Raw genomic sequence first — 20,000 nt, forward strand, 5'->3', positions numbered from 1 at the left:
CCCCCCCCCATACACAGCCCCCCCCCCCCTCCACCACCCCCCATACACAGCCCCCCCTCCCCCCATACACAGCCCCCCCCCCCCCCCCATACACAGCCCCCCCCCCCCCCCATACACAGCCCCCCTCCCCCCCCTACACAGCCCCCCCCCCATACACAGCCCCCTCCCCCCCCCATACACAGCCCCCCCCCCCCATACACAGGGGCTCCTGAGCTGTTGCCGTGGTTATCAGGAAATGTTTCGGTCTTCCCCTCCCCCTGCAGACGCCATGGTCACCGAGGGTGGAGAGAATTTCAGCGTCGGCCAAAGGCAGCTCTTCTGCTTGGCCCGAGCGTTTGTCCGAAAGAGCAGCATCCTCATCATGGACGAAGCCACCGCCTCCATCGATATGGCAACCGTGAGTGACCGTCCTCCATTACTGCATGCTCCACCCTGTGACATCATACACATCCTCCTCCATTACTGCATGCTCCACCCTGTGACATCATACACATCCTCCTCCATTACTGCATGCTCCACCCTGTGACATCATACACATCCTCCTCCATTACTGCATGCTCCACCCTGTGACATCATACACATCCTCCTCCATTACTGCATGCTCCACCCTGTGACATCATACACATCCTCCTCCATTACTGCATGCTCCACCCTGTGACATCATACACATCCTCCTCCTCCTCCATTACTGCATGCTCCACCCTGTGACATCATACACATCCTCCTCCTCCTCCCAGCTATCTTCTCTCTGCTCCGTCCTAGAACCCTGCAGTCACAGACAGAGCGGAGAGAAGAGAGCAGATCGTCCTGCTCCGTCCTAGAACCCTGCAGTCACAGACAGAGCGGAGAGAAGAGAGCTGATCCTCCTGCTCCGTCCTAGAACCCTGCAGTCACAGACGGAGCAGTCAGCAGGAGGATCCGCTCTCTTCTCTCCGCTCTGTCTGTGACTGCAGGGTTCTAGGACGGAGCAGGACGATCTGCTCTCTTCTCTCCGCTCTGTCTGTGACTGCAGGGTTCTAGGACGGAGCAGGAGGATCAGCTCTCTTCTCTCCGCTCTCTCAGTGACTGCAGGGTTCTAGGACGGAGCAGGAGGATCATCTATCTTCTCTCCGCTGTCAGTGACTGCAGGGTTCTAGGACGGAGCAGGAGGATCAGCTGTCTTCTCTCCGCTCTGTCAGTGACTGCAGGGTTCTAGGACGGAGCAGTCAGCAGGAGGATCAGCTCTCTTCTCTCCGCTCTGTCAGTGACTGCAGGGTTCTAGGACGGAGCAGGAGGATCATCTATCTTTTCGCTCTGTCAGTGACTGCAGGGTTCTAGGACGGAGCAGGAGGATCAGCTCTCTTCTCTCCGCTCTGTCAGTGACTGCAGGGTTCTAGGACGGAGCAGTCAGCAGGAGGATCAGCTCTCTTCTCTCCGCTCTGTCTGTGACTGCAGGGTTCTAGGACGGAGCAGGAGGATCAGCTCTCTTCTCTCCGCTCTCTCAGTGACTGCAGGGTTCTAGGACAGAGCAGGAGGATCAGCTCTCTTCTCTCCGCTCTGTCAGTGACTGCAGGGTTCTAGGACGGAGCAGGAGGATCAGCTTTCTTCTCTCCGCTCTGTCTGTGACTGCAGGGTTCTAGGACGGAGCAGGACGATCTGCTCTCTTCTCTCCGCTCTGTCTGTGACTGCAGGGTTCTAGGACGGAGCAGGACGATCTGCTCTCTTCTCTCCGCTCTGTCTGTGACTGCAGGGTTCTAGGACGGAGCAGTCAGCAGGAGGATCCGCTCTCTTCTCTCCGCTCTGTCTGTGACTGCAGGGTTCTAGGACGGAGCAGGAGGATCAGCTCTCTTCTCTCCGCTCTGTCTGTGACTGCAGGGTTCTAGGACGGAGCAGGACGATCTGCTCTCTTCTCTCCGCTCTGTCTGTGACTGCAGGGTTCTAGGACGGAGCAGTCAGCAGGAGGATCAGCTGTCTTCTCTCCGCTCTGTCTGTGACTGCAGGGTTCTAGGACGGAGCAGGACGATCTGCTCTCTTCTCTCCGCTCTGTCTGTGACTGCAGGGTTCTAGGACGGAGCAGGAGGATCAGCTCTCTTCTCTCCGCTCTGTCTGTGACTGCAGGGTTCTAGGACGGAGCAGTCAGCAGGAGGATCCGCTCTCTTCTCTCCGCTCTGTCAGTGACTGCAGGGTTCTAGGACGGAGCAGGAGGATCAGCTCTCTTCTCTCCGCTCTGTCTGTGACTGCAGGGTTCTAGGACGGAGCAGGAGGATCCGCTCTCTTCTCTCCGCTCTGTCTGTGACTGCAGGGTTCTAGGACGGAGCAGGAGGATCAGCTGTCTTCTCTCCGCTCTGTCTGTGACTGCAGGGTTCTAGGACGGAGCAGGAGGATCAGCTCTCTTCTCTCCGCTCTGTCAGTGACTGCAGGGTTCTAGGACGGAGCAGGAGGATCAGCTCTCTTCTCTCCGCTCTGTCAGTGACTGCAGGGTTCTAGGACGGAGCAGTCAGCAGGAGGATCCGCTCTCTTCTCTCCGCTCTGTCAGTGACTGCAGGGTTTCTAGGACGGAGCAGGAGGATCAGCTCTCTTCTCTCCGCTCTGTCAGTGACTGCAGGGTTCTAGGACGGAGCAGGAGGATCAGCTCTCTTCTCTCCGCTCTGTCAGTGACTGCAGGGTTCTAGGACGGAGCAGTCAGCAGGAGGATCCGCTCTCTTCTCTCCGCTCTGTCAGTGACTGCAGGGTTCTAGGACGGAGCAGGAGGATCAGCTCTCTTCTCTCCGCTCTGTCTGTGACTGCAGGGTTCTAGGACGGAGCAGGAGGATCAGCTCTCTTCTCTCCGCTCTGTCAGTGACTGCAGGGTTCTAGGACGGAGCAGGAGGATCAGCTCTCTTCTCTCCGCTCTGTCAGTGACTGCAGGGTTCTAGGACGGAGCAGGACGATCTGCTCTCTTCTCTCCGCTCTGTCTGTGACTGCAGGGTTCTAGGACGGAGCAGGAGGATCAGCTCTCTTCTCTCCGCTCTGTCTGTGACTGCAGGGTTCTAGGACGGAGCAGTCAGCAGGAGGATCCGCTCTCTTCTCTCCGCTCTGTCAGTGACTGCAGGGTTCTAGGACGGAGCAGGAGGATCAGCTCTCTTCTCTCCGCTCTGTCTGTGACTGCAGGGTTCTAGGACGGAGCAGGAGGATCCGCTCTCTTCTCTCCGCTCTGTCTGTGACTGCAGGGTTCTAGGACGGAGCAGGAGGATCAGCTGTCTTCTCTCCGCTCTGTCTGTGACTGCAGGGTTCTAGGACGGAGCAGGAGGATCAGCTCTCTTCTCTCCGCTCTGTCAGTGACTGCAGGGTTCTAGGACGGAGCAGGAGGATCAGCTCTCTTCTCTCCGCTCTGTCAGTGACTGCAGGGTTCTAGGACGGAGCAGTCAGCAGGAGGATCCGCTCTCTTCTCTCCGCTCTGTCAGTGACTGCAGGGTTCTAGGACGGAGCAGGAGGATCAGCTCTCTTCTCTCCGCTCTGTCAGTGACTGCAGGGTTCTAGGACGGAGCAGGAGGATCAGCTCTCTTCTCTCCGCCTCGTCTGTGACTGCAGGGTTCTAGGACGGAGCAGGAGGATCAGCTGTCTTCTCTCCGCTCTGTCTGTGACTGCAGGGTTCTAGGACGGAGCAGGAGGATCAGCTCTCTTCTCTCCGCTCTGTCAGTGACTGCAGGGTTCTAGGACGGAGCAGGAGGATCAGCTCTCTTCTCTCCGCTCTGTCAGTGACTGCAGGGTTCTAGGACGGAGCAGTCAGCAGGAGGATCCGCTCTCTTCTCTCCGCTCTGTCAGTGACTGCAGGGTTCTAGGACGGAGCAGGAGGATCAGCTGTCTTCTCTCCGCTCTGTCTGTGACTGCAGGGTTCTAGGACGGAGCAGGAGGATCAGCTGTCTTCTCTCCGCTCTGTCTGTGACTGCAGGGTTCTAGGACGGAGCAGTCAGCAGGAGGATCAGCTCTCTTCTCTCCGCTCTGTCTGTGACTGCAGGGTTCTAGGACGGAGCAGGAGGATCAGCTCTCTTCTCTCCGCTCTGTCTGTGACTGCAGGGTTCTAGGACGGAGCAGGAGGATCAGCTCTCTTCTCTCCGCTCTGTCAGTGACTGCAGGGTTCTAGGACGGAGCAGGAGGATCAGCTCTCTTCTCTCCGCTCTGTCCATGACTGCAGGGTTCTAGGACGGAGCAGTCAGCAGGAGGATCTGCTCTCTTCTCTCCGCTCTGTCTGTGACTGCAGGGTTCTAGGACGGAGCAGGAGGATCGGCTCTCTTCTCTCCGCTCTGTCTGATGGTTCTGTGTATTGTAGCTGGTCACCCTCTCACATAGTGCCTCACACTCTCTCCGGGGTACGTTACCGTATTCTGCTTCTCTTGCAGGAGAATATTCTGCAGAAGGTGGTGATGACGGCGTTTGCGGATCGGACGGTGGTCACTATTGCGGTAAGTAGTGGGGGAGGGGGCTGCACTATGGAGGTGTCTCTGGCTGAGCGTCTGTCTTTCTCCTCTCTGTCCCCCTTCCTCTCACCTTGGCTTCTCTCCCTCTCTCTCTCTCTCCTGCGCTCTAGCACCGCGTCTCCTCCATCTTGGATGCCGAGCTGGTCTTAGTCTTTTCTGAGGGCATTCTGATAGAAAGTGACTCGGCGACGTCCCTGCTCACCAACCCGGACGGTCTCTTTACCTTTCTGGTCAAGAGTCACAAGTAGAGCTGGTCGGGTCGTCCTCACCGCCTGCTGGTATGCTGCTCCTGGGTGCCCCCTATAGGACTAACCCCTCCTATCCCCGTACACTCCCTGCAGGGGGCGCTCTGCGGTGACCAGTCACTAGTGGTCTCAACTGCACCCACCCTAATAAAGACTAAAATAGGGAGATTGACTAGGGTGGGGTCTGTAATGGTGAGATACAACTGACAGGGGGCAGCAACAACTCTAGTCCCAGCAGCCAAGTGCATACAGCTCTGCTGCATCTTCTCTCATACACATACACAGCTCTGCTGCATCTTCTCTCATACACATACACAGCTCTGCTGCATCTTCTCTCATACACACACAGCTCTGCTGCATCTTCTCTCATACACATACACAGCTCTGCTGCATCTTCTCTCATACACATACACAGCTCTGCTGCATCTTCTCTCATACACATACACAGCTCTGCTGCATCTTCTCTCATACACATACAGCTCTGCTGCATCTTCTCTCATACACATACACAGCTCTGCTGCATCTTCTCTCATACACATACAGCTCTGCTGCATCTTCTCACATACACATACACAGCTCTGCTGCATCTTCTCACATACACATACACAGCTCTGCTGCATCTTCTCTCATACACATACACAGCTCTGCTGCATCTTCTCTCATACACATACAGCTCTGCTGCATCTTCTCTCATACACATACACAGCTCTGCTGCATCTTCTCACATACACATACACAGCTCTGCTGCATCTTCTCTCATACACATACAGCTCTGCTGCATCTTCTCTCATACACATACACAGCTTTGCTGCATCTTCTCTCATACACATACACAGCTCTGCTGCATCTTCTCTCATACACACACAGCTCTGCTGCATCTTCTCTCATACACACACAGCTCTGCTGCATCTTCTCTCATACACACACAGCTCTGCTGCATCTTCTCTCATACACACACAGCTCTGCTGCATCTTCTCTCATACACATACACAGCTCTGCTGCATCTTCTCTCATACACATACAGCTCTGCTGCATCTTCTCTCATACACATACACAGCTCTGCTGCATCTTCTCTCATACACATACACAGCTCTGCTGCCTCTTCTCTCATACACGTACAGCTCTGCTGCATCTTCTCTCATACACCTAAGCGATACGTATCTATTACATAATATATAGGCAGAGTGCGCTTCTTCTCAGATACAGCACCTAAGCGATACGTATATATTACATAATATATAGGCAGAGTGCGCTTCTTCTCTCATACACCTAAGCTATACGTATCCATTACATAATATATAGGCAGAGTGCGCTTCTTCTCTCATACACCTAAGCGATACGTATCTATTACATAATATATAGGCAGAGTGCGCTTCTTCTCTCATACACGTACAGCTCTGCTGCATCTTCTCTCATACACCTAAGCGATACGTATCTATTACATAATATATAGGCAGAGTGCGCTTCTTCTCTCATACACCTAAGCGATACGTATCTATTACATAATATATAGGCAGAGTGCGCTTCTTCTCTCATACACCTAAGCGATACGTATCTATTACATAATATATAGGCAGAGTGCGCTTCTTCTCAGATACAGCACCTAAGCGATACGTATCTATTACATAATATATAGGCAGAGTGCGCTTCTTCTCTCATACACCTAAGCGATACGTATCTATTACATAATATATAGGCAGAGTGCGCTTCTTTCTCAGATACAGCACCTAAGCGATACGTATCTATTACATAATATATAGGCAGAGTGCGCTTCTTCTCTCATACACCTAAGCGATACGTATCTATTACATAATATATAGGCAGAGTGCGCTTCTTCTCTCATACACCTAAGCGATACGTATCTATTACATAATATATAGGCAGATGTGCGCTTCTTCTCAGATACAGCACCTAAGCGATACGTATCTATTACATAATATATAGGCAGAGTGCGCTTCTTCTCTCATACACCTAAGCGATACGTATCTATTACATAATATATAGGCAGAGTGCGCTTCTTCTCTCATACACCTAAGCGATACGTATCTATTACATAATATATAGGCAGAGTGCGCTTCTTCTCTCATACACCTAAGCGATACGTATCTATTACATAATATATAGGCAGAGTGCGCTTCTTCTCTCATACACCTAAGCGATACGTATCTATTACATAATATATAGGCAGAGTGCGCTTCTTCTCAGATACAGCACCTAAGCTATACGTATCTATTACATAATATATAGGCAGAGTGCGCTTCTTCTCTCATACACCTAAGCGATACGTATCTATTACATAATATATAGGCAGAGTGCGCTTCTTCTCAGATACAGCACCTAAGCTATACGTATCTATTACATAATATATAGGCAGAGTGCGCTTCTTCTCTCATACACCTAAGCTATACGTATCCATTACATAATATATAGGCAGAGTGCGCTTCTTCTCTCATACACCTAAGCGATACGTATCTATTACATAATATATAGGCAGAGTGCGCTTCTTCTCTCATACACGTACAGCTCTGCTGCATCTTCTCTCATACACATACACAGCTCTGCTGCATCTTCTCTCATACACCTAAGCGATACGTATCTATTACATAATATATAGGCAGAGTGCGCTTCTTCTCTCATACACCTAAGCGATACGTATCTATTACATAATATATAGGCAGAGTGCGCTTCTTCTCTCATACACCTAAGCGATACGTATCTATTACATAATACCGTGTTTCCCCGAAAGTAAGACAGTGTCTTACGTTCTTTTTACTCCCAAAAGTCCCACTATGTCTTACTTTTGGGGTATGTCTTATATTGGACAGGGGTGTATGACTGTATAGGGGGGGGAGACAGGGGTGTATGACTGTATAGGGGGGCGGACAGGGGTGTATGACTGTATAGGGGGGGGAAACAGGGGTGTATGACTGTATAGGGGGGCGGACAGGGGTGTATGACTGTAGTCCCCTCAGTAACAGTGCAGGACTGTAACATAGGAGGAATGGATGTGCTGCAGCTGGCAGGATAACACACACAGCTATAAGTTATCCCGCCTGCTGCAGCCCATTATTCCTCCTATCCTGTACTGTTACTGAGGGGATGAGATGACAGGTCAGCTGTCACACGTTGTCCTGTGTGTGCAGGGAGGCGGCCATGTCAGAGCTGGAGGAGCAGCAGCACGTGAGGGCGGCTGTCCTGTACTCCCCTCAGTGAGCAGGGACGCCGGACCGGACGGGTGGTGGGCGCATGGACGGTGCGGCAGGACGGGGCCTCAGAGAGGGCGGACAGGTGCGCGCACGGGGGGTGGGGGGAAGGTCGCTTGGACCAGACGGGGGCGGTGCGGGCAGTCACCTGGGCCCTGCTGCTCCTTCAGCTCCCGCACCAATACCGGCGTCCCTGCACATGACGTGCAGCGCTCGTGCCGGGCCGCGCGTTGTGTGTGTGTGCGCGCGCGTGCGAGCCTCTGACAGGACGGGCGCAGGGACATAAAAGTACAAAAATACCGCCCTATGTACTATGTCTTACATTCGGGGTATGTCTTACTTTAGCCCAGCCCCCGAAAGTCCAACTATGTCTTACTTTCGGGGGTGTCTTACTATCGGGGAAACACGGTATATAGGCAGAGTGCGCTTCTTCTCTCATACACCTAAGCGATACGTATCTATTACATAATATATAGGCAGAGTGCGCTTCTTCTCAGATACAGCACCTAAGCTATACGTATCTATTACATAATATATAGGCAGAGTGCGCTTCTTCTCTCATACACCTAAGCGATACGTATCTATTACATAATATATAGGCAGAGTGCGCTTCTTCTCAGATACAGCACCTAAGCTATACGTATCCATTACATAATATATAGGCAGAGTGCGCTTCTTCTCTCATACACCTAAGCGATACGTATCTATTACATAATATATAGGCAGAGTGCGCTTCTTCTCAGATACAGCACCTAAGCGATACGTATCCATTACATAATATATAGGCAGAGTGCGCTTCTTCTCTCATACACCTAAGCGATACGTATCTATTACATAATATATAGGCAGAGTGCGCTTCTTCTCTCATACACCTAAGCGATACGTATCCATTACATAATATATAGGCAGAGTGCGCTTCTTCTCTCATACACCTAAGCGATACGTATCTATTACATAATATATAGGCAGAGTGCGCTTCTTCTTACATACAGCACCTAAGCGATACGTATCTATTACATAATATATAGGCAGAGTGCGCTTCTTCTCAGATACAGCACCTAAGCGATACGTATCTATTACATAATATATAGGCAGAGTGCGCTTCTTCTTACATACAGCACCTAAGCGATACGTATCTATTACATAATATATAGGCAGAGTGCGCTTCTTCTCAGATACAGCACCTAAGCGATACGTATCTATTACATAATATATAGGCAGAGTGCGCTTCTTCTCTCATACACCTAAGCGATACGTATCTATTACATAATATATAGGCAGAGTGCGCTTCTTCTCTCATACACCTAAGCGATACGTATCTATTACATAATATATAGGCAGAGTGCGCTTCTTCTCTCATACACCTAAGCGATACGTATCTATTACATAATATATAGGCAGAGTGCGCTTCTTCTCTCATACACCTAAGCGATACGTATCTATTACATAATATATAGGCAGAGTGCACTTCTTCTCTCATACACCTAAGCGATACGTATCTATTACATAATATATAGGCAGAGTGCGCTTCTTCTCTCATACACCTAAGCGATACGTATCTATTACATAATATATAGGCAGAGTGCGCTTCTTCTCTCATACACGTACAGCTCTGCTGCATCTTCTCTCATACACATACAACTCTGCTGCATCTTCTCTCATACACCTAAGCTATACGTATCTATTACATAATATATAGGCAGAGTGCGCTTCTTCTCTCATACACCTAAGCGATACGTATCTATTACATAATATATAGGCAGAGTGCGCTTCTTCATACATACAGCACCTAAGCGATACGTATCTATTACATAATATATAGGCAGAGTGCGCTTCTTCTCTCATACACCTAAGCGATACGTATCTATTACATAATATATAGGCAGAGTGCGCTTCTTCTCAGATACAGCACCTAAGCTATACGTATCTATTACATAATATATAGGCAGAGTGCGCTTCTTCTCAAATACAGCACCTAAGCGATACGTATCTATTACATAATATATAGGCAGAGTGCGCTTCTTCTCAGATACAGCACCTAAGCTATACGTATCTATTACATAATATATAGGCAGAGTGCGCTTCTTCTCTCATACACCTAAGCGATACGTATCTATTACATAATATATAGGCAGAGTGCGCTTCTTCTCAGATACAGCACCTAAGCTATACGTATCTATTACATAATATATAGGCAGAGTGCGCTTCTTCTCTCATACACCTAAGCGATACGTATCTATTACATAATATATAGGCAGAGTGCGCTTCTTCTCAGATACAGCACCTAAGCGATACGTATCTATTACATAATATATAGGCAGAGTGCGCTTCTTCTCTCATACACCTAAGCGATACGTATCTATTACATAATATATAGGCAGAGTGCGCTTCTTCTCAGATACAGCACCTAAGCGATACGTATCTATTACATAATATATAGGCAGAGTGCGCTTCTTCTCAGATACAGCACCTAAGCTATACGTATCTATTACATAATATATAGGCAGAGTGCGCTTCTTCTCAGATACAGCACCTAAGCGATACGTATCTATTACATAATATATAGGCAGAGTGCGCTTCTTCTCAGATACAGCACCTAAGCTATACGTATCTATTACATAATATATAGGCAGAGTGCGCTTCTTCTCTCATACACCTAAGCGATACGTATCTATTACATAATATATAGGCAGAGTGCGCTTCTTCTCTCATACACCTAAGCGATACGTATCTATTACATAATATATAGGCAGAGTGCGCTTCTTCATACATACAGCACCTAAGCGATACGTATCTATTACATAATATATAGGCAGAGTGCGCTTCTTCTCTCATACACCTAAGCGATACGTATCTATTACATAATATATAGGCAGAGTGCGCTTCTTCTCTCATACACCTAAGCGATACGTATCTATTACATAATATATAGGCAGAGTGCGCTTCTTCTCAAATACAGCACCTAAGCGATACGTATCTATTACATAATATATAGGCAGAGTGCGCTTCTTCTCAGATACAGCACCTAAGCTATACGTATCTATTACATAATATATAGGCAGAGTGCGCTTCTTCTCTCATACACCTAAGCGATACGTATCTATTACATAATATATAGGCAGAGTGCGCTTCTTCTCTCATACACCTAAGCGATACGTATCTATTACATAATATATAGGCAGAGTGCGCTTCTTCTCAGATACACCTAAGCTATACGTATCTATTACATAATATATAGGCAGAGTGCGCTTCTTCTCAGATACAGCACCTAAGCGATACGTATCTATTACATAATATATAGGCAGAGTGCGCTTCTTCTCAGATACAGCACCTAAGCGATACGTATCTATTACATAATATATAGGCAGAGTGCGCTTCTTCTCTCATACACCTAAGCTATACGTATCTATTACATAATATATAGGCAGAGTGCGCTTCTTCTCTCATACACCTAAGCGATACGTATCTATTACATAATATATAGGCAGAGTGCGCTTCTTCTCAGATACAGCACCTAAGCGATACGTATCTATTACATAATATATAGGCAGAGTGCGCTTCTTCTCAGATACAGCACCTAAGCGATACGTATCTATTACATAATATATAGGCAGAGTGCGCTTCTTCTCAGATACAGCACCTAAGCTATACGTATCTATTACATAATATATAGGCAGAGTGCGCTTCTTCTCTCATACACCTAAGCGATACGTATCTATTACATAATATATAGGCAGAGTGCGCTTCTTCTCTCATACACCTAAGCGATACGTATCTATTACATAATATATAGGCAGAGTGCGCTTCTTCTCAGATACAGCACCTAAGCGATACGTATCTATTACATAATATATAGGCAGAGTGCGCTTCTTCTCTCATACACCTAAGCAATACGTATCTATTACATAATATATAGGCAGAGTGCGCTTCTTCTCAGATACAGCACCTAAGCGATACGTATCCATTACATAATATATAGGCAGAGTGCGCTTCTTCTCTCATACACCTAAGCGATACGTATCTATTACATAATATATAGGCAGAGTGCGCTTCTTCTCAGATCACATCTACAGCGCAGAAGTGTCACCGGCCGGCGGTCTGAGCAGCTTCGCTAAATACAACGGCCCATTTATACTGTAAATCGCTGTAGCACGAAGCACAATACATTGATAGTGACTCCAGAGGGTAATTTAACCCCTACACCACTAGCCCCAACCACGCAGAGTGTTTCCTCTGCACCAATGTGAACAGCGGCAGAAGACAACTACATTGACTCCATATTGAGAACTCGCTAATCCATAGACACGGCTGTTTTTAACCTATAGCACTCTATATATCGATCACTTGATTCATTCGTTAATATTAAAATAAGAAATAAAAGCTTTATTAATATAAAAGTTTTATTCCTATGGAAAAATGGTGATCGTTGCCTAGGCAACAACATGTAAGCACAGTAAAACCTCCGGCGCCTCCTCAGTCACTAAAACCTGTTTATTGTGTATGTGTGAGGATGCATGCTGTGAGAGGGCAGGAGGGGGATGCAGCTTCAGGTTCTTTGTGTGAGGATGTATGCTGTGAGAGGGGAGGAGGGGGATGCAGCTTCAGGTTCTTTATGTGTGAGGATGTATGCTGTGAGAGGGCAGGAGGGGGATGCAGCTTCAGGTTCTTTGTGTGAGGATGTATGCTGTGAGAGGGCAGGAGGGGGATGCAGCTTCAGGTTCTGTATGTGTGAGGATGTATGCTGTGAGAGGGCAGGAGGGGGATGCAGCTTCAGGTTCTGTATGTGTGAGGATGCATTGTGTGAGAGGGCAAGAGGGGGATGCAGCTTCAGGTTCTGTGTGTGTGAGGATGCATGCTGTGAGAGGGCAGGAGGGGGATGCAGCTTCAGGTTCTGTGTGTGTGAGGATGCATGCTGTGAGAGGGGAGGAGGGGGATGCAGCTTCAGGTTCTGTGTGTGTGAGGATGCATGCTGTGAGAGGGGAGGAGGGGGATGCAGCTTCAGGTTCTGTGTGTGTGAGGATGCATGCTGTGAGAGGGGAGGAGGGGGATGCAGCTTCAGGTTCTGTGTGTGTGAGGATGTATGCTGTGACAGGGGAGGAGGGGGATGCAGCTTCAGGTTCTGTGTGTGTGAGGATGTATGCTGTGACAGGGGAGGAGGGGGATGCAGCTTCAGGTTCTGTGTGTGTCAGACCCTGCCCACCCAGCAGCATGTAGAATTGACCCCTGACCTTTCCTCATCAGTGTCCTACAACCCCCATCCTCCTCCTCTTCTCCTAATCTTCCTCCTGCATTCTCCCTGCAGCATCGGGTGCACACCATCCTGACCGCCGACCTGGTGATCGTCATGCGTCGTGGGAACATTCTGGAATACGACACGCCGGAGAGTCTCCTGGCCCAGGAGGGCGGGGTCTTTGCTTCCTTTGTCCGCGCCGACATGTGACCCGTGACCCGTGACCCGTGACCTGTGACCCCGGGATTTGTAGCTTTTTATATGAAGTGTTTTATATTTTCTATTTATGAGACGCAAAAAAGCCAAAAATTTCTACCGCACTGAAAAATAAAGGATTGCTCACTGACTCCGCCCACTTGTCACTGCATCACGGACCCCAGCAGCACAGAGGATGTCAGGAGAGGAGGGGGCTGATCGTATAGGAGAGGACACAGCAGCACAGAGGATGTCAGGAGAGGAGGGTGCTGATCTTATAGGAGAGGTCACAGCAGCACAGAGGATGTCAGGAGAGGAGGGGGCTGATCTTATAGGAGAGGACACAGCAGCACAGAGGATGTCAGGAGAGGAGGGGGCTGATCTTATAGGGGAGGTCACAGCAGCACAGAGGATGTCAGGAGAGGAGGGCGCTGATCTTATAGGAGAGGACACAGCAGCACAGAGGATGTCAGGAGAGGATGGGCTGATCTTATAGGAGAGGACACAGCAGCACAGAGGATGTCAGGAGAGGAGGGGGCTGATACTATATGAGAGGACACAGCAGCACAGAGGATGTCAGGAGAGGAGGGGGCTGATACTATAGGAGAGGACACAGCAGCACAGAGGATGTCAGGAGAGGAGGGGGCTGATCTTATAGGAGAGGTCACAGCAGCACAGGGGATGTCAGGAGAGGAGGGGGCTGATCTTATAGGAGAGGACACAGCAGCACAGAGGATGTCAGGAGAGGAGGGGGCTGATCTTATAGGAGAGGACACAGCAGCACAGAGGATGTCAGGAGAGGAGGGGGCTGATCTATAGGAGAGGTCACAGCAGCACAGAGGATGTCAGGAGAGGAGGGGGCTGATACTATAGGGGAGGTCCCAGCGGCACAGAGGATGTCAGGAGAGGAGGGGGCTGATACTATAGGGGAGGACACAGCAGCACAGAGGATGTCAGGAGAGGAGGGGGCTGATACTATAGGAGAGGACACAGCAGCACAGAGGATGTCAGGAGAGGAGGGGGCTGATCTTATAGGAGAGGACACAGCAGCACAGAGGATGTCAGGAGAGGAGGGGGCTGATCTTATAGGAGAGGACACAGCAGCACAGAGGATGTCAGGAGAGGAGGGGGCTGATCTTATAGGAGAGGACACAGCAGCACAGAGGATGTCAGGAGAGGAGGGTGCTGATCCTATAGGGGAGGGCACAGCAGCACAGAGGATGTCAGGAGAGGAGGGGGCTGATCTATAGGGGAGGTCACAGCAGCACAGAGGATGTCAGGAGAGGAGGGGGCTGATACTATAGGAGAGGAGGGCGCTGATCGGATAGAAGCCTCTGACATTACATTCCAGGATGTGGGTGGCTGCAGTCTCTCCACTGACTAATGTGACTGATCCTGAGGTTGTTGGCCGCATCTCTGTGTAATATAAGGCCGGGATTACATTCATCCGGTGCTCCAGCAGTGTCTTCTATCAGCACATCAGTCCAAAACTGCCCCCTGGTGGAGGAGGTAACTGACACCACTGTATACAGACTGCCCCCTGGTGGAGGTAACTGACACCACTGTATACAGACTGCCCCCTGGTGGTGGAGGAGGTAACTGACACCACTGTATACAGACTGCCCCCTGGTGGTGGAGGAGGTAACTGACACCACTGTATACAGACTGCCCCCTGGTGGTGGAGGTAACTGACACCACTGTATACAGACTGCCCCCTGGTGGAGGAGGTAACTGACACCACTGTATACAGACTGCCCCCTGGTGGTGGTAACTGACACCACTGTATACAGACTGCCCCTGGTGGTGGAGGAGGTAACTGACACCACTGTATACAGACTGCCCCCTGGTGGTGGAGGAGGTAACTGACACCACTGTATACAGACTGCCCCCTGGTGGTGGAGGAGGTAACTGACACCACTGTATACAGACTGCCCCCTGGTGGTGGAGGAGGTAACTGACACCACTGTATACAGACTGCCCCCTGGTGGTGGAGGAGGTAACTGACACCACTGTATACAGACTGCCCCCTGGTGGTGGAGGAGGTAACTGACACCACTGTATACAGACTGCCCCCTGGTGGTGGAGGTAACTGACACCACTGTATACAGACTGCCCCCTGGTGGAGGAGGTAACTGACACCACTGTATACAGACTGCCCCCTGGTGGTGGTAACTGACACCACTGTATACAGACTGCCCCCTGGTGGTGGAGGAGGTAACTGACACCACTGTATACAGACTGCCCCCTGGTGGTGGTAACTGACACCACTGTATACAGACTGCCCCCTGGTGGTGGAGGTAACTGACACCACTGTATACAGACTGCCCCCTGGTGGTGGAGGAGGTAACTGACACCACTGTATACAGACTGCCCCCTGGTGGTGGAGGAGGTAACTGACACCACTGTATACAGACTGCCCCCTGGTGGAGGAGGAGGTAACTGACACCACTGTATACAGACTGCCCCCTGGTGGTGGAGGTAACTGACACCACTGTATACAGACTGCCCCCTGGTGGTGGAGGAGGTAACTGACACCACTGTATACAGACTGCCCCCTGGTGGTGGAGGAGGTAACTGACACCACTGTATACAGACTGCCCCCTGGTGGTGGAGGTAACTGACACCAGTGTATACAGACTGCCCCCTGGTGGTGGAGGAGGTAACTGACACCACTGTATACAGACTGCCCCCTGGTGGTGGAGGTAACTGACACCACTGTATACAGACTGCCCCCTGGTGGAGGTAACTGACACCACTGTATACAGACTGCCCCCTGGTGGAGAAGGAGGTAATTGACACCACTGTATACAGACTGCCCCCTGGTGGAGGTAACTGACACCACTGTATACAGACTGCCCCCTGGTGGTGGAGGAGGAGGTAACTGACACCACTGTATACAGACTGCCCCCTGGTGGAGAAGGAGGTAATTGACACCACTGTATACAGACTGCCCCCTGGTGGAGGTGACTGACACCACTGTATACAGACTGCCCCCTGGTGGAGGTGACTGACACCACTGTATACAGACTGCCCCCTGGTGGAGGAGGAGGTAACTGACACCAGTGTATACAGACTGCCCCCTGGTGGAGGAGGAGGTAACTGACACCAGTGTATACAGACTGCCCCCTGGTGGTGGAGGAGGTAACTGACACCACTGTATACAGACTGCCCCATGGTGGTGGAGGAGGTAACTGACACCACTGTATACAGACTGCCCCCCTGGTGGTGGAGGTAACTGACACCACTGTATACAGACTGCCCCCTGGTGGTGGAGGAGGTAACTGACACCACTGTATACAGACTGCCCCCTGGTGGTGGAGGAGGTAACTGACACCACTGTATACAGACTGCCCCCTGGTGGTGGAGGTAACTGACACCACTGTATACAGACTGCCCCCTGGTGGTGGAGGTAACTGACACCACTGTATACAGACTGCCCCCTGGTGGAGGAGGAGGTAACTGACACAACTGTATACAGACTGCCCCCTGGTGGTGGAGGTAACTGACACCACTGTATACAGACTGCCCCCTGGTGGAGGAGGAGGTAACTGACACCACTGTATACAGACTGCCCCCTGGTGGTGGAGGAGGTAACTGACACCAGTGTATACAGACTGCCCCCTGGTGGAGGAGGTAACTGACACCACTGTATACAGACTGCCCCCTGGTGGAGGAGGAGGTAACTGACACCACTGTATACAGACTGCCCCCTGGTGGTGGAGGTAACTGACACCACTGTATACAGACTGCCCCCTGGTGGTGGAGGTAACTGACACCACTGTATACAGACTGCCCCCTGGTGGTGGAGGTAACTGACACCACTGTATACAGACTGCCCCCTGGTGGTGGAGGTAACTGACACCACTGTATACAGACTGCCCCCTGGTGGTGGAGGAGGTAACTGACACCACTGTATACAGACTGCCCCCTGGTGGTGGAGGTGGTAACTGACACCACTGTATACAGACTGCCCCCTGGTGGTGGAGGAGGTAACTGACACCACTGTATACAGACTGCCCCCTGGTGGAGAAGGAGGTAACTGACACCACTGTATACAGACTGCCCCCTGGTGGAGGTAACTGACACCACTGTATACAGACTGCCCCCTGGTGGAGGAGGAGGTAACTGACACCACTGTATACAGACTGCCCCCTGGTGGAGGAGGAGGTAACTGACACCACTGTATACAGACTGCCCCCTGGTGGAGGAGGAGGTAACTGACACCACTGTATACAGACTGCCCCCTGGTGGTGGTGGAGGGGACTGACACCACTGTATACAGACTGCTCCCTGGTGGAGAAGGAGGTAACTGACACCACTGTATACAGACTGCCCCCTGGTGGTGGAGGAGGTAACTGACACCACTGTATACAGACTGCCCCCTGGTGGTGGAGGAGGTAACTGACACCACTGTATACAGACTGCCCCCTGGTGGTGGAGGAGGTAACTGACACCACTGTATACAGACTGCCCCCTGGTGGAGGAGGAGGTAACTGACACCACTGTATACAGACTGCCCCCTGGTGGTGGAGGTAACTGACACCACTGTATACAGACTGCCCCCTGGTGGAGGAGGTAACTGACACCACTGTATACAGACTGCCCCCTGGTGGAGGAGGAGGTAACTGACACCACTGTATACAGACTGCCCCCTGGTGGAGGTAACTGACACCACTGTATACAGACTGCCCCCTGGTGGAGGAGGTAACTGACACCACTGTATACAGACTGCCCCCTGGTGGTGGAGGAGGTAACTGACACCACTGTATACAGACTGCCCCCTGGTGGTGGAGGTAACTGACACCACTGTATACAGACTGCCCCCTGGTGGAGGAGGTAACTGACACCACTGTATACAGACTGCCCCCTGGTGGTGGTAACTGACACCACTGTATACAGACTGCCCCCTGGTGGTGGAGGAGGTAACTGACACCACTGTATACAGACTGCCCCCTGGTGGTGGAGGAGGTAACTGACACCACTGTATACAGACTGCCCCCTGGTGGTGGTAACTGACACCACTGTATACAGACTGCCCCCTGGTGGTGGAGGTAACTGACACCACTGTATACAGACTGCCCCCTGGTGGAGGTAACTGACACCACTGTATACAGACTGCCCCCTGGTGGAGAAGGAGGTAATTGACACCACTGTATACAGACTGCCCCCTGGTGGAGGTAACTGACACCACTGTATACAGACTGCCCCCTGGTGGAGGAGGAGGTAACTGACACCACTGTATACAGACTGCCCCCTGGTGGAGGAGGTAACTGACACCACTGTATACAGACTGCCCCCTGGTGGTGGTAACTGACACCACTGTATACAGACTGCCCCCTGGTGGTGGAGGAGGTAACTGACACCACTGTATACAGACTGCCCCCTGGTGGTGGAGGAGGTAACTGACACCACTGTATACAGACTGCCCCCTGGTGGTGGTAACTGACACCACTGTATACAGACTGCCCCCTGGTGGTGGAGGTAACTGACACCACTGTATACAGACTGCCCCCTGGTGGAGAAGGAGGTAATTGACACCACTGTATACAGACTGCCCCCTGGTGGAGGTAACTGACACCACTGTATACAGACTGCCCCCTGGTGGAGGTGACTGACACCACTGTATACAGACTGCCCCCTGGTGGAGGAGGAGGTAACTGACACCACTGTATACAGACTGCCCCCTGGTGGTGGAGGAGGTAACTGACACCACTGTATACAGACTGCCCCCTGGTGGTGGAGGAGGTAACTGACACCACTGTATACAGACTGCCCCCTGGTGGTGGAGGAGGTAACTGACACCACTGTATACAGACTGCCCCCTGGTGGTGGAGGTAACTGACACCACTGTATACAGACTGCCCCCTGGTCAGGGCCGGTTTTAGACTAGATGTGGCCCTGGGCGAAGTTAAAGGTGGGGCCCCAAATGCTGAAATATTTTAGCAACAATTTAAGGTCCCCATACATGTTACTCTTTTGTTGGTGGTACCTGTTGCTCCTGGTGGGTTCGGCCATCAGCGTAAGGTGTATGGGGCTCTCTGGACAGTCCTCTGACAGATGATATCAGTGGACATAGGGGGTCGAGCTTGATGGAAAATCAACGCCCAACCTCTTTGTTCTCAGAGAGATAAGCCGGCATCAGATCTGTATGGCTATGGCTTTCCCCTCTCATAGAGAACACAGGAACACTCAGATGTGCCAAATTTCTGTGTATGGGGAGGACGGGACCGGATGGGACAGATAATTGTCAGCTGAAGGATTGTTCAGCCAGCAGTTATTGGAAGCATACGGCCACTTTTAAGGCCGTATTACACGGCCTGATATTCCGCAGAAGCGAGCGCCAATCTGGTAGAATGGAGCTCGCTTAGAGAGCCTACTACATGGCTCTTTTATGATGCAGCAAAAGCTATGGAGGAGATTTATCAAACTGGTGTAAAGAAGAATTGGCTCAGTTGCCCCTAGCAACCAATCAGATTCCACCTACTTAGAATGTGAGTAATGAAAGGTGGAATCTGATTGGTTGCTAGGGGCAACTGAGCAAGTTTAATTTTACACCATGTTTGATAAATTTCCCCCCCTATGTGTATATATACAGTATATCATTAGTGATGTGTGTGCAATCCTTGCTGTATATAGTAAACAATAAAGATATATACTACCTGATTAAGGTCCCCCGGTGTCCTCAGGCCTT

At 50.7% G+C, this 20,000-nt stretch overlaps 1 protein-coding gene across 2 annotated transcripts; it reads left to right on the forward strand.

The window, feature by feature from the left end:
- Positions 1–267: 267 nt before the first annotated feature.
- Positions 268–13,460, forward strand: LOC138780817 (ATP-binding cassette sub-family C member 8-like). Of its 2 annotated transcripts, XM_069956735.1 has the most exons (4): positions 268–397; positions 4,359–4,421; positions 4,547–4,714; positions 13,187–13,460. In XM_069956735.1, exons 1-3 carry the CDS (start codon positions 269–271, stop codon positions 4,682–4,684), a joined length of 330 nt encoding a protein of 109 aa, XP_069812836.1. In that variant the 5' UTR covers position 268; the 3' UTR covers positions 4,685–4,714; positions 13,187–13,460. The 2 variants fall into 2 exon arrangements, with proteins under 2 accessions (XP_069812836.1, XP_069812835.1); XM_069956734.1 differs by lacking the exon at positions 4,547–4,714.
- The last annotated feature ends 6,540 nt before the right edge of the window (positions 13,461–20,000 follow it).

This window comes from Dendropsophus ebraccatus, unplaced genomic scaffold (assembly GCF_027789765.1).
Source record: "Dendropsophus ebraccatus isolate aDenEbr1 unplaced genomic scaffold, aDenEbr1.pat pat_scaffold_866_ctg1, whole genome shotgun sequence".
NCBI lineage: Eukaryota > Metazoa > Chordata > Amphibia > Anura > Hylidae > Dendropsophus > Dendropsophus ebraccatus.